The following is a 14,827-nucleotide window of genomic DNA, read 5'->3' as shown; positions in this document are numbered from 1 at the left end:
GCACAGATCTCAAGGGACTTGCACTGCATGCAGCAGTGGCCGGGACGTGGAGCACCACACCACCAGGGCCTGGCCAGCTCGCCCATCCAGGAGCACTCTGTCCATCCTGGCTGGACACAACCCCCAAGAACATCACCACCCTCCTGGAAAGGGACAAGTCATGGGAATGCTCCACACTAGCAGTGTATAGGGGCTGAACCTCAGCTTTGTGGACAGCAGAGTTCCACAGTACTTTGCCAAAAGGTCAGGCAGTGCAGAGGTGCTGTGTTGGCCACCTGCATGCCCCAAAACACCCCACAGGACCTCTTGTCACTGCTCCCAGTGCCATTTCCTTCCTGTGACCCTGGTGTCACACTCCACACCTGTGAGTAGTGTGTCAGAGTCCTTCCAGGCCTGTTTGGCAAAGTCAGCCACTCACCCATCTCACTGCCTCAAGACCATCTTGAATGACCACCAGCTCCCAACATTCCCAACCCCCAGAGAGATCCAAGTGCTCTGCAAACCTTGGACCTCTGAAACAGCAGCCCTGAGACAACACAGAGGCAGGTACATAATTTCTTGGGGTTTTCTTTTACTTTTTTTTAATTCCTTCCCTTCCTTTGCCATGACACACACTTTGTTTTAAATATCTTAAATATATTAATTTTTAAAAAGTATTAATAAAAAGCTACTGAAGGACATGATTGGCAGAGTGACCAAAGGCAGCAACCCATTGCAAAGTATGGGGACATTTTAAAAAACAGAAAACAAATGATAACCCAAAAAATGGCATTTTTTGCATATGCACAGCTGGCTGTAATACCCTGGACTCTGGCATTATTGTAAAAATGGAAGGGGAAGCAGTAGAAAAAATATATTCCATTGTACCAACTTGCATTGGGAAGGGAGTTAAGAGCAAAAATTAGGAGGATTTAAACATTTTTGGTATTTCAGATGTTCCCTCCCACACCCAGTGCCCAATCACTTTCAGTCTTTAAGCAAGTTTTCTGGCTTGGGGTAGCCAAAGAGTACAAAATCTGCTTCATAAAGCTTGTAGAGCTGCTGCCTCCAAGCCAGTGGGATTTTGGCAAACCAGTTATCTTCCCAGCTGCTGGCAGTCCTGTTCCGATAGCTGGGTGGGAAGCGAAGCAGCCTGTCCACTTTGAGGAGCTGCAATAAATAAGCAGCATCCTCATCCAGCGTCTCCAGCTTCCCGATGAAATCATAGTCTATCTGGCACGGGTGGCACAGACGGTAAACCTGCCTCCAGTGCTCATTGAACGGGGCAATCTTCTCTGTCCTGGGATCCAGTAAGTACTGGATGAAGTCAGAAAAGGAGACTTTGAGGCCTGCCCCGAAGGCCTCGCTAACGGAGGTGGGAAGGTTGGTGTGGTTGGAGTAGAGCTTTAGCATGGGGATGGCGAAACGCCGGTAGAAGTCCTCGTTCTCCAGCTCGAATTTGCTGCGAAAAGCGGAGATGAGGCGGACAAAGGGGTCTCGTACAAAGAGGAACTTGGTGTATTTCTTCAGCTTGATCTTCATCAGGTGCCGGGAGAACTTCCCGTAGCGGCGCCAGAATTTGTTGAACGTCAGGTGGGTGCTGGTGTTGTGGACGTGTTCCCGGGGGATGTCCAGAGGGTTCCGGTAGGGGACCCCCTGGTCCAGCAGGCTCTCACTTAGCACGATCATCACACGCTTCCAGTTGGTGCAGGCCACCTTGGGCACGTAGCAGTAGATGACGCCGTGGCGGTCATCCACGATCAGGTGGTTGAGCTCGTAGTTTGGAATGTCATCGAAGGAGCGCTCCTTGGTGGGGAAGGTGAAGCTGGAATTGGCACAAAACTCCCGCAATGTTCTCTGCCTCTCTACCTGCAGCTTCTCTTGGTCCAAGCTGTTCCTGTCCTTGTGTGTAGACCAGTCATAGCCCCGCACGTTCTCCTCCAAGTTACTCACCACAGGCTTGTTGGAGCCCTGGATGAGGAGCTGCTCTGTCTTTCGGGGGATAGAAGTGTTCTGTTTCAGGCTCGAGCTCAGCAGCTTTGCCAAAAATTCATCTACATCTGGCAAGGCTTCCCAGTCCTCACCTGCTGCGATGGCTCCTGGGGAGCGGGGTCTGGAGAAGGATGTGTGCAGGTAGAAGTGAGCTGTCCCCACGTTGTCCCAGTACACAATAATCAGGAGGATCATGAAGATGGAGACCAGCACCACAGACAGACGGAGGAGCCGCGCTTTGGTCATCCTGACACTACTGTGGTAGCTGGCTTTCACCTGGATTCACCTCTGGCTTGCAGAGTGAGGCTTGGGATCCAGCATGGTGCTGCAGAGCAGGAGCCTGGAAAGGTATGAGGAAAGAAAAGTTAATCCTTAAGAAATCCTTCTGGTTTGGAGAGAATGACCTGGCACAGTCAAAATTTGTCGTGGGGCTGACCGTCCCCACTTCCACATGGGGAGAGCTGTGAGAGTCAGAGCTATCCATAGAGACTCTGTGGAAAAGAGCTGGCTGGCCAAAAGCAGACATAATGTGCTGCAATTTTACCAGTTTCATAGCAGTCATGGGTTTTTACCAATATCAAGTTTCTGGAATTAAATTATTTCAAGAGAAGTTCTGTTTAAATTTTTAAAAATTAGTAAAATATAATGATTTCAGGCCTAGAGCTTACAAAGGCAAGTTTGAGAGTATTAAAACATACAACCATACACAGAAAGTATGCAGAACCAATTACCTTTCAGACCTCCTTGATTTTTACACTATCTGACATACAAGAAGAAAGAAGCCTCAATCCATGACTTCAGCTTTTGGTATCACACTGTGGTCTCATCACTGCATGAAGGTGCTCCGTGCTGAAAACAAATTCCTTATTTGAATTATGAATACAGGGCTGGAGGCGCCACTGCCTCGGCGGCTAAAGCAAGTCCCTGCTGAGAGAACATCACTGACCTGAACACACCATCTTATCTACTCTGTGTGAAGGCACCCGGTAGGTGTTATTTCCATGACCTCTCTTGGTAGCTATTTCATTTTGCCAGGAACAAAGATTACACAAACAGTTCTCCTACAACCCCCCGCAAAGGGATACAGTCCTGATAAGAGCCACGCATCAATAAAAATCTAAAGGAGAGATTACCTTTAACTGAATGATTTTGGAGATTAAGGATGCTCTGGTAAATCTGTGTTTGTGCCCAGACACTGTTGAGTCAGAACCTCTTTTCCTGCTTTAATGTAATTTATATTTCTATTACACTCAACACTAACAACTCTTGATCATCAAAGACCGGTGAGAAATCACTGTTAAAGAGGCAGCTCAGATCATCTGTTCTGAGGGGTGCAGCAGGTTTGAGTTTTTTGCTTCAACCAGCCCCATCTTTTCACTGCTGTCTGCTTTCCATGACTCCCAGCCCCTTTCTTCCCACAAGATCCTGAGGGAACAGCCATCTCCCCACCCTGCTGCATGTTTTCTGGTCCAAGGCTCCATGCAGAGGCAGGCTGGCAAACCAGCCTTGAGCTCTCCCCGAGCCAGCAAGGAGACAGTGCCTACAGCCAGGGAAGAACAAAACAGCAAACTGAGGAGCTACAAGTAGTTACTGCAATGTTCTCCACCCCTCCAAGCATAGTCCAGGCTCTGATTATAAACACAGAGAAGCACCTACAGATAAAAACAAGAGCTGTCATTTCCACAGACATCCTAAATCTTTCCAATGATATCAGAACAAACCCTGCAAACACCAGCTTTGAAAACAAAGCCACTTCAGGGCAAGCTGCCCTGAAAAGTTTTGTTAAAATGAAGGCTGGGTGTCTCTTCTTCCCAAAACACACAGGTTGCTCCCCAGCCAATTCACACCACCCTTAAACAGCATCAACCCCACTCTACACAAAGATGCAGAAGAACTCAAGTCCAGATATGCAGAAGTGCTGAGCTCTGTCATACCCAGGGAAAAGGTGCTCAGTACCTCTGAAGTTCACTGCAGCCTTGCAGTGAATGACCTGGTAAAAAGTCCCCTGCATGGTTGTGCTTGTGTCTCAGGGGTGATGGGTTTTAACAACCAAAGTCCAGGTTTCAAACATTAGACAGGAATTTAGTAACAATACCAGATGCTGTTACATGTCAAAGTATTAGGTCAGCTTGTCCCAAGACACAAAACACTTATCTGAAGGCTTATGGTTTCTCCACCCTGGTGTATTTATTTACTATTTGGAAGTAGGGACAGACAGAAATTCAGCAAAGCTGTAGCCTAACACAGGCTTTGCACTGCAATACCAAAAAGTGCCCTCTCCTGAAGCCAGGTTCTTATTCTGCCTGTGAAGGGGAGCTGGAGGAACTGTAGACATAACGTTTTACACTCTGCAGAGCAAGAAGTACTACTCAGCAGTAATTCTCCTTGTTTAGCTAGTCAAGATTGAGGATGGAGCAGATCTGAGAAGAAACACCCAGAGAGATCAGCAGAGAGCTAAAGAAGGGGCAAATTACATATGTGCGTCAGCACTTCAGACCAAGCATCTGAGTCCAGCAGCAGAAGATAATGGAGGGACATTGCCAAGCCTCCTGCTTGGCATACTCCTGGGTTTGAGTTTTGCCCAAGTCTGTTCTTGCTTTTGATCCCATTTAGCTGCTCAGGGTAGGGACTGCTTCCTATTCTGGATGAATAGGGTGCCCACTGCGCACAGAATCCCAGCACGCTGCGCTTCCAGCGCTGCTTGAGACCTCTGGGCTGGCTGGAATGCAGCAAGCCTGGAAAGCTGCACGGAGCATCCTTTTCTGCTGTCCCCATACCCAGCAGCTCCTACAGCCCTGGGCAGCACTGCAGCCTCCCAGCATTCCTGCAAAGCTGTCCCAGCCAGGCCTGGAGAGATCACCCTCCTGGCAGCGGCGACAGGGGCAAACTGGACGCTGTGTGTGGCACTCACATTCCTGGGGCAAATGGAAAGAGGGATCTTCACCAAAGCCACCCCACAATGCAGCTTTACCAAGTGCACCCCAAGGGCTCCAGCCTGCTTTCCAGGACACGGCACGCAGGCCTGCCAGAGAGTTTGGCTTTTCCAAGACACACACAGAGCAGTGAGCAGCATAGAATCAGAAAGACTCCACTTCTATTAACTCTACCAGTGCCAGAGAGGAACCCTGGAAAAGAGCAGTAAAACAGCTTAATTCCCCCTCAGAAGGAAAACGCTGCAGAAAACAAGAGTTGCTCTATTGATTATGACCCATCCCCTTCCTGAGCACTGCATAAAGGACGCCAGACTGAAAGCACAAATTAGAGCTCTCTGTGCACATTAGACGGAACGTGCCTCTGTCCTCCCTTTGCCAGAATCAAAAGGAAAAGCTTCCAGAAAGAGCCAAGAATTTACATTCAAGTTCAACCCAAAGTCACCAGCCAACAGGAATGTGCACCAGGATCCACACAAAGCTGCCTCTGTGACACGGTGCTGGCAAACTGGAAAGTGGACCAAGTGCTATAATCATCCTACAGAGTCCCCTGAGCAGCCATCCTGTGACCATCTCCAACCTGAACCTGGCCTGGGTGTGAACCAAGAACTTTTCTCCCCATGCCAGGCCTGAGAAAGACACTGTGGTGTGAGGTCACTCGTGCCTTGACAGGTCTAACAACCACCTCTCAAACTCATTTAACACCAGAAAGGGGGGATGTGTCCCCAACACTCTTATTGCAATAGTTATTGCAGATGCAACTCCTCAGGGGTGTGGAAACTTTATTTCCACTTCACAGCCCAATTGTAACTGTTTATTCTCAGGACAGATAAGAGCTGAAGTAATTTGTGTCTCTTTATCCCTCTCCTCTTGGCTTTATACAGCAACTACATTCTCTTCCACCCTCTCTGCAAAAGAAAGTCCAGCTCCTTACAGGAGCAGTAAGGCCCACAGAAAATAAAGCAGCTTACAGAAAGCATGTGCCAGATACAGGGGACAATAAACCCTCTCTTATGAAGAGCAGTGGTTTTGAAAGACATGTGCCTCCAAAGGCTTGGGTGCTGATCCCCTCTCTTCTTGCTTTGGGTTTCCCTAGCACAAGGCACCACCTCAACTCCTCCAGTGCCCATTTGATCTAACATGAGAAGATACAGGATTTCAGGTAGCTTACTTGGATTTTGCCTGCTTAGGAAGACAGAAAGAAGTGGAGTAAGAACTTTTAAAAACACATAAAACCCCCACCAAATTAAAATGGATACTTCCCCTTGGGGCACTTCACCAGGAATCACTGGACCCATATAGGCTTCTATACTTACATATCATGGTACACACCAGTTATGCTTAGGGAATCAGCAACCTCTAGAAAAGTGGAACCTAATTTAATCTCCTAAAGGTGCAGGAGAACGAGCTCCCACCAGTGAAAGCAGACTGTACCAATAAACAAATTTAATGCATTTGGCTATCACTCAAAACATTGTTTCTGCCCAGTCTCCCAAAAGTCTAGCACCCTTTGCAGAGCAAGGAAGTTTTAAGCCATCGAAATACACCAGTACTTACATTAGTATAAACGTACACCATACACAAAAAACGGAGCTGCTTTGCATGTTGCACCACAACTTAGCCCATATTTGTTAGAGACCAGCAGAAGAACATCCTAATCTACAGTTTGCCAGCACCTTGCCCGCCACTGCTGCCACAAAACCTGCTTTGTACAGGCTTGGCAGCACTTGTCACCTCTCTTTTAATATCCATACTTGGAAGTTGTCACAATTTCCTACATTTCAGAAGGAAACTCCCCAGACGCAGGACGTACTGTTCACCCATCACTTTTATCACAAACTTCCAGCACACGCTCCATCCGTGGCTTCACAATCGCAGGAAGCACCTCAGGCAGCCCCGGTGCTGCAGCCTGGGCCGGCAACACGCGGGGACATTTGTTGTGTGTCAACCCTGACAGCCGCACTGTGCTGTAGTCACCTTAGAAACACCTGGTTCCGGCAGTTTTCAGCCTGAGCTCTGCGGTGAAGCTTTGCACGTGAAGTTCAGGCTGGAAGAAGAGCGTTTTGGGCCGGATCCCCGCGGAGCAGCGCTGGAAGCCGGGCTGTGCCGTCGGGGAGCGGCTGCGTCCCGGCATCGCTCCCGCAGCCGCTCATCCCCCGGGCGCTGCCAAGCCCGGCACTGGCTGCAGAGCACCCGGCAGGGCTCCACCAGCCTCAGGCCCAGCACCGGGGATGGAAAAGACCTCTAGGATCGAGTCCCACCATCATCAACCTAACGCTGCCAAACCGTGACCCCAAGTGCCACATCTACATCTACCTCCAGGGACGGTGACACCACCACCTCGTCCCCTGGGTCAGCTTGAGGCTCTTTCCTCTTCTTCTATCTTTTGCTACTTGTGAGAAAAGACCGACACCCACCTGTCTACAAGCTCCTTCCAGGTGGCCGAAGAGAGCGATGTGGTGCCCCCGCTCCTCCTTTAATCCAGGCTAAACCCCCCCAGCTCCCTGGGCAGCGTCCAGCCGGGAAGGTGCCGCGTGTGCGGAGAAGGGGAGCTGCCCGCAGAGCGCTCCGCAGCCCCAGCCCCGCGTCCCGCCGGAGCCGAGCCCTACCTGGCACCGGAGAGAGCGGAGGAACAGGCGGGGGCACGCCGCGCTCATAACCGGGAGCCGGTCCGGCCCCGGGGCGGCACCGCTTCAGCGAGCCCCGCCCGGCCCCTCGGACAACCCCCGAGCCCTGCCCAGCCCCGCGCTCACCTCCCGCCCGGGCACCGCAGCCTTCGCCTTCTTCCCCTTCTCCTTCCTCCCTCTCCCTCCTCCTCCTCCTCCTCCTCCTCCTCCTCCCGCCGCGCTCCCGGCGCCGCCTCTCGCGAGACGCCGCGCGCGGGGGTCCCCGCGGGGCCGCGCAGGCGCCGCTCCGCCCGCCAGGGGCGGCCCCGGCCGCGCCCGCCCGCGCCTGAGGGAGCGCAGGGGCGGCGGCTCCTGACCGCGCTCCGGAGCGCTCGCACCCTCCCAGCGTGAGGGGAAACGGCCGTAAAATAAAACACAATATTCACCTCAACGTGTGGAGGAACTGCTTGCCATGGAGGAGGGCAGAGCACTGGAGTAGGGTGGCCAGGGAGGGTGCGGATCTCCCTCTCTGGAGATAGCTCACATCCATCTCGACGCGTTCCCGTGTCACCTGCTTTAGGTGACTCCTCCGTGGCAAGGAGTTTGACTAGGTGATCTTCAGGTCCCTCCCAACCCTGAAAATTCTGTGATTTTCTAAAAATTTAACGTAAAGCTCACTTTTAAATTAATTACAGGTTACCACGCCGTAATGCTGTGTTGGTATTTAATGTCACTGAAGCTTGGGTGGCCAGCAGTCACGGTTATGAGCAAAGTCAAAATAACTGAACAGAGTAAGGCTAGAAAATGGTGCTGAAAAGTCCCAGCACAGTTTAAGCTCCTTTTCCTTCTCTAGTTTTTTTTTTTTTTTTTGTGAATGGTAAGAATTGAATAAAAAAAAACATTATCCCAGCACCGAAAAGTTCCACTTTGCACAAGACACGGGCTGCAGCCTCACATTCAGCAATAACGAAACGTACAAGTGATAATTTACAGATCCCACCTCCAAGATTTCGAGCCCCAGCTTTTGCATAAATTAACAGACTTTAAATGTAGATTTTACAAACAGGGAAGTTTGCACATCACGTGCAAACGTACTTTTCACAACAGTCATGGAAAATTATCAAATTCTTTGTCACACAAACATTCCCTTTGGAGATGCAGCTTCAGACTGAGGCACTCAGCTCAATTCAGCTCACTTGAAATGGCACCAAACACTGCAACTTTTTTATGGTGATTCAGCTCAAAGGTATTTAGCAGAGATGTATATGCTGAAAAGCTTCATTTTCCTTCATTTTTGGTCCCTCACTGTTTGCAGGTCACATGAGGTCTTGTAAATGAATCCTGGCTCAGGACTTGCTGGCACAGATTTGTCTTACACACACTCTCTGATTATTTTATCTTTATTTTTATCTTATTTTATTTCTTTTTTTATCTCAAAGAGTCAGCTCTGGAGAAAAGTGTTCCTGACTTTCCAATTCCCTGTCACAGTTTTTCCTGCTGCTTTCTGTTTCACAAGGAAAATTGGCTGCTTGCTACACGTGCTCACACCCTTGCATTGATTGCATCCCCATTCAGGGGCTTAAGGCATTTATAAAGACAAGTAATTAAGCTTCCTCATCCCTGGAGTGAATTATCCCTCATCTTCCTGACAGCAAAGCAAGAGGCATAGAGCAAAAGGAGCGTGTACATTGTCACCCAGTGAGAAACAGCACACAGGAGAATTCTTTGCAAGTGCTGCAGCTGTAAAATAGATTCTTTGTCCATTTGGAAAAAAAATGCCCACACCTACCTGAGACTGTCACCTTAGAGGAGGGAAGCCACTTCTGCTTGAGGCAAGGAGTTACTATTCCATGCAATTATCAGACCCATTTTATTTGCAGCATATTTTAAAAGCCCCTTAATGGAAAAGGCTGCCATTTGAAGACGTTTGGTCCAAAAAGAAAAACACGTTCCCACAGTTTACCTCCAGGCTAGTAATTCTTCTCAGGGTCTTCACCTATCACCACTGCTGCCTCCCTGATCTGAAATGCTCTGTAGATAGAAGAGAGCTTAGAGCAATCCCTGGCTGCTCTCACAGCCAAACATCTGCTCACCCAAACAGCATTCCAGACGTGCAGTACACCTCCCAGCTTCACAGCAACACACAGGGGAAGAACAGGGAAACTATTTCTCAGGCATTTACATTTGGTTTTAATAGTCAGGGAGCCTTTTGGATGCATGGGTGGCATCCACACTTTTGCCCTGGGAAAAAAATGTGGCTTGGGCTCTACACTGACATCTTCTGGGAGACGGACACTGCTGGGAAAATGAGGTTTTCGTTTTCTCTTGGACTCTGTTAACACCCTACTTGTTTTAGACTGAAGCTAACAGCTAGAGCACACAGGACAGAGCAAAGACTTGAAGCAGGGATACAGATATATAGATATAGAACAGGAAATCTACAGTGTATAAGCTTCTTCTCCTCCCTGCTCACCTTCCCTCTTCTCTTCAGCAGCATGACACAGAAGCTTAAATACATTTTAAGGCACACTTCTGAATCTGCTTCCTCAACTTCCAGCAATCTTGACATTGCAATCCTTTGGGGCCAAAGAGAGTCCTGTTCACGGGTGACTTCTGTTCAGTCCTGGGCTGGCTCCCCAGACAGGCAACTGGCTGCCTGTGGCTTTTGCCGACTGCTGGCACCATCTGCAGGCCCTGCAAGAGAGGGAAGAGGAAGAACTCAGTCAAATTTCTCACACCTTGATTTGAGTCTCTTTGCCAGTCAAAATGGGGAAGAGACAGATTGCTACAGGCTGTGGAGGGATGAGTTTGGCAAAAGCCAAGGATCTGCACAACTGCCTCAGGAAGATCCCAAGGGGACACCTTCAGTGGAAGCAGTATGTTGGCATGTGGCTAACTCAGATAAAATTCTGTGCTTCACATATGTTCATAACTGGGGTTATGAACACCTCTGAAAATGTTATTTTCTCTTCCTAAGAGGTTATTTTTGGCTAAAGGGAGATGGAGTGTAACTCCTCCTGGAACATTGCCCGTGTCATCTGTTGCAAAGAAAAAAGGCTTAAAACTTGGCTGTAAAACCTCTACCCATGTGACTGCTTTCACAACTGGACCATTTGTGTTGCATTTACAGCTCTTTTAGTTCAGATTGCACCACAGCAAGTGCTGAAGAGTGCCACAGTTCCTCCTGTGCCAGCCAATCTGATATTTCATGCACTCACTTGTTTCTGTAGATCCCGTCCTTTGATGGGACCAGCATTGCTGTGCTGGGTGGTGCTTGCAGGAGCGTTGCCTTTTGGCAGTACCTTGAGTGGAGTCCCCTCTGTTGGAAGCAGGGAGAGCTTTGTTATAAACAGTGGAAACAGAGCACAGTTTTAAAGTATTTTGCAATGTACAAGTTGCTAATAACTAGCCAAAATAAATTAGAGCATTGTAAATCAAAAGTTAACCATTTTTTTTAGTAAAAAAAAAAAACTAAGAAAAACATATGAGGATCAGTAAACATCCCTTGCCAGAAATGTGAAGGATTCTGGCAACATTTCAATAGGATCGGGGTGTCCAGTTCCCCATAACTCCTCCTGGTATTGTGTGCCTGCACAAAGCAAAACAACTGAAGCTGGCAGATGGTCAGTGCAGCCTATCACTGGTGTCCTTGCTGAGGCTTAGCTTGGATATGAAACAAAGGCTAAACTGAGATCAACAACTTGCTGCACATGAACCCAACTGAACATTAATGCTTCCCCGTAGGTTACAGAGGCTTAGCTGAGGTAGTTGTCTACAAAGCATGTGCTTTCTTACCCATCAAAAGCTACTTAGACCATGTAAAAATATTATTGTCTTACTGATAGTTCTGATCATTAGTGTTTACCCTGACTTATTTCTCACATCACAATCCATCTTCTCCAGCAGAGCTGATGCAGGATGTCCCCATCTGTCAGATGTGATGTCAGGCACAGAGAAATCTCTTTGGTCCCTACCTGAATGGTGGCTGACAAGAGCCCTGACCTTTGTGGCCATGGATCTGCTGCTTGCAGCTTTGGATGGATGGAAGAGGCTGGCTTGGCACAGGTGGCTCTCACAGACTTTGTCTGTACTGGGGCTTGAGGGAGTCCAGGGCTTATCTTTCAAGATCTGACTTAAACCCAACGGTGTTGTCTCTGACCTCTGACTGTTGTCCACACTGCACCAAAAATATTCCCTGCCCTTCCCACCTGACCTGCTCAGCTTGCTCTTTAGGCAGGAGGTCAGGGGTGTTATGGAAGGATAAAGATATTTAACTTATTTCCTCATGCAGTTTGTACTATGCTTCTCTTACTCTATTTAAAAACCACCTGCTCCCCTGGATCTATGCCTTCTGCTCAGCTCATCCCATTTAGAAAAAAAACACTAAGATAAGTTTGTGGTCCCACCCTGTGAAAGTTTGGTTCTTTGCAAAGTTTGGTTCTTTGGCAATTTCCTCCAAAGTCTCTGGACACAGTAGAACAGAAGCAAAGTCTACAAGAGGCTTTTTCCCATGGAAAACCTCACATACACTAGGTTTAGCTGCTCTGCATGTTCTGCCATCACAACAAATGTGCCTTGAATTTAGTTCCTGCCATACTGACCTGCTGAACTGAGCTTTCTGGCAAACCAGAGAAAGTTGGGCTGAGATGGGTATCCAGAGACCACACTTCCTACAGAGTGTCATTTTAGATGATCTGTAACTGCCACTGTGAACAGAATATGCCAAGATGAAAGCACAGACCCCTTATCGACAGGCAGAGATGGAACATGTCTAGCTGAGAGCTGTCAAGCTGTGGGGAAAGCAAGAAAGCTGGTAAACATGGTGATAAAGAACACAGCAAGGAATACTCCAAATTCATTTTTGTCCCCTGATCCTCACTATCTTGGCTACTTTATTTGGTTTTAAAGCCTGGCAACAGAAGCAAATTAAAACATTCCCCATAGCCCTCTCTACAGAGAAGGCTTCTGCTAAACCAGAGCTGATTTGCAAGATCTATATACCAGGAAATTTTTTAAGGTATTTCAGTTTCTAGAGGCCCTTCCAGTTTGGTATCTCCCAGCTTTGTGGACTTACCTGGGAGGTGCCAAGTCCCCATGCCCTAGACAATAAGTCTAATAATAAGAAAGACTTAGAGTACTTGTCTGACTCAAGGGTGATGGAGGGAATGTCAAATTTCACTCTCCAGGGAATATCATTCATGTTCCCAGGCACACCCTTTCTGATCTCATCTTTATTAGGATCCAGATGCTGACTGACATCCAGAGAAGGGCTTTTGTGGGACTGCAGGAAGAGGGAAGAATGAGATCCTCAGCAGATTTTTCTCACTGTAAAGCCCCTTCTCTAGCCCAGGCTCTCAATCGGTGTTACAAAGACACTCTTGATACCTCAAGTGCTTTTACAGAGCTCCAGCCACCTGCTATTTGCTCCCTTCCTGTAGAGGGTCACCCAGAGCAGTTTAATTTCTCATATAACTAACATTAAGGGTAATTCAAGGTGAAACTCGACTCTGTGTCCTGTTCATTCTATACAATCATAATAAACAGGAGATGCTGCTGCTTGGACTCCCTGCTGAAGACTGCCAATTTCCGGGCAGCCCTTTCTGTCTCAAAACACACAAGTTTTCCTAAGGCAATGCAGCCAGCAGCATCTTTCCTTTCTGGTGGGAAAGACCTAAAGGCCTCAGAACAACTGTGCCCTGAGCAAGCAGAGGCCTCTGGATAAGAGAGTTTCCTTCAGCAGTCACTCGGGGCATTGCATGTTTGGCCATCTCACCTTTGAGTCACCTTTCTTTTGAGTGGAGCTCCAGAGACAACATGTTCATAAAACAGAATCCCTGTGCAGCTCCTGACTGACACCAGGACCCAGCCAGGCTTTGGGTGTGTGTGATTCCATGGCCATGACACCACATCATGGGACAGGGTGGCTTCTCCAGCACAAGAGGCTGCTCTGCCTTACCCTGGGCATGCTGGACATCATTGAGTGCAGCAGCAGCAGCAGCAGCAGCAGCAGCTCAGCACCCCCTCCTCCAGCTTGGAGAGGTGCAGGTAGTGCAGCCTCACTCGTGTCTCTGGGACAGGAATCCACATGAACCTCTGAGTTGTGCTGCTGCCATCCTGCTCTCAAGCATCCACCAGGCTGCCAGACTGGCAGCCCTGAGGGCAACTTCTTCTCCTCAAGCTCAGGGCCACCATCCTGTCCTGTTCTGCCAGCAGCAGGTTGATCTCTTCTCTCACTGCTGTAACTTCCTGAGGTTCCTGTGAATCCATAACATCCCTCCTCAGTGTTTCCTCCCTTCTCCTCCTTTGATGGCATATCATCTCGGCATGCACCCTGAGCCTTCTCTGGTTTCCAGCTGCCAGAAAACACTGGGACACAGTGACATAGCTCTAGTGCATAGCCCTTCATTGTGTCTGTCCACCCTCCTCTTCCATGACAACAACAGAATTAATTAGTCCAGGCTGCTCTGGAGCTGCACAAACCATGCAAAAGAACATAATTACCTTCCTCCCTTTGCCTCCTATATGATCTTTCCATGGAAAGAACACTCCAACACAAATTACTGCCTATTCATAGGTACTTGTTAAGTATCTTTAATGTCCTCAAGATTGTTTTAACCATAAATGACTCAAATCCTAAGAAATCAGAACTTCCAGTACCCAAAGGGAGTCTACAAGAAAGATGAAAATAATTTTTTTACAAGGGCATGTCGTGGCAGGACAAGAGGGAACTGACAGAGGCAGGGTTAGATTCGATATTAGGAAGAAATTCCTTAATGGGAGGGTGGTGAGGCACTGGTGAGGGTTGCTCAGAAAACCTGTGGATGTCCCATCCCTGGAAGTGTTCAAGGCCAGGCTGGATGGGGCTCAGAGCAACCTGCTCCAGTGGAAGGTGTCCCTGCCCATGGCAGGGGTATTGGAATAAGATGATCTTTAAGGTCCCTTCCAACCCAAAGCATTCTATGATTCTATAAAATTTACAGAGGCATTACGTGGGTGACTAGTGATAGGGAACTGACACCTACTTATAAGTTTATCCAGAAGAAAAGGATGCTGCTGCTTTTCCTGGCATGGAATCATGCCTAGAGGCTCTGCATCCAAATGGAAACCACAAGCACCAAGTGACTGGACCAGGGAAGAATCAATCCAGTCTGTGCTTCACTCAGTTTTTCCCTTAAAACACAAGTTCAGAATTGGGACCAAAAGAGATGAGACATCTCCCATTTATACTTTAGTCTTGAGCCTAAACTCGATGCTCTATGTGCTGGTTGCCTTATGGAACTGTAGCTCCTCCTGGTGAGTTTGGAGGTCCAAGTATGCATC

The 14,827-nt window shown here is 48.4% G+C and overlaps 1 protein-coding gene across 4 annotated transcripts; it reads right to left on the bottom strand.

Moving 5' to 3' along the window:
• Positions 1–525: 525 nt before the first annotated feature.
• CHST12 (carbohydrate sulfotransferase 12) lies at positions 526–7,714 on the bottom strand. Of its 4 annotated transcripts, XM_053992092.1 has the most exons (3): positions 2,918–2,960; positions 2,703–2,820; positions 526–2,311 (listed from the first exon to the last, which is right to left on the bottom strand). In XM_053992092.1, the coding sequence occupies exon 3, from the start codon at positions 2,215–2,217 to the stop codon at positions 967–969; it is 1,251 nt and encodes a 416-aa protein (XP_053848067.1). In that variant the 5' UTR covers positions 2,218–2,311; positions 2,703–2,820; positions 2,918–2,960; the 3' UTR covers positions 526–966. The 4 variants fall into 4 exon arrangements, with proteins under 4 accessions (XP_053848067.1, XP_053848066.1, XP_053848068.1 ...); XM_053992091.1 differs by lacking the exons at positions 2,703–2,820; positions 2,918–2,960 and adding an exon at positions 7,655–7,714; XM_053992093.1 differs by lacking the exons at positions 2,703–2,820; positions 2,918–2,960 and adding an exon at positions 7,511–7,638.
• Positions 7,715–14,827: the final 7,113 nt, after the last annotated feature.

The sequence above is a fragment of the Vidua macroura genome, chromosome 16 (assembly GCF_024509145.1).
Source record: "Vidua macroura isolate BioBank_ID:100142 chromosome 16, ASM2450914v1, whole genome shotgun sequence".
In the NCBI taxonomy this organism is placed as follows: domain Eukaryota; kingdom Metazoa; phylum Chordata; class Aves; order Passeriformes; family Viduidae; genus Vidua; species Vidua macroura.
Note: the sequence above shows the minus strand (reverse complement) of the source record. Positions and strands in the feature narration are given on the sequence as shown.

What these genes read in the sequence shown, in the direction of transcription:
- CHST12 (XM_053992091.1), bottom strand. Translation starts at nt 2,217, where the DNA reads ATGACCAAAGCGCGGCTCCTCCGTCTGTCTGTGGTGCTGGTCTCCATC.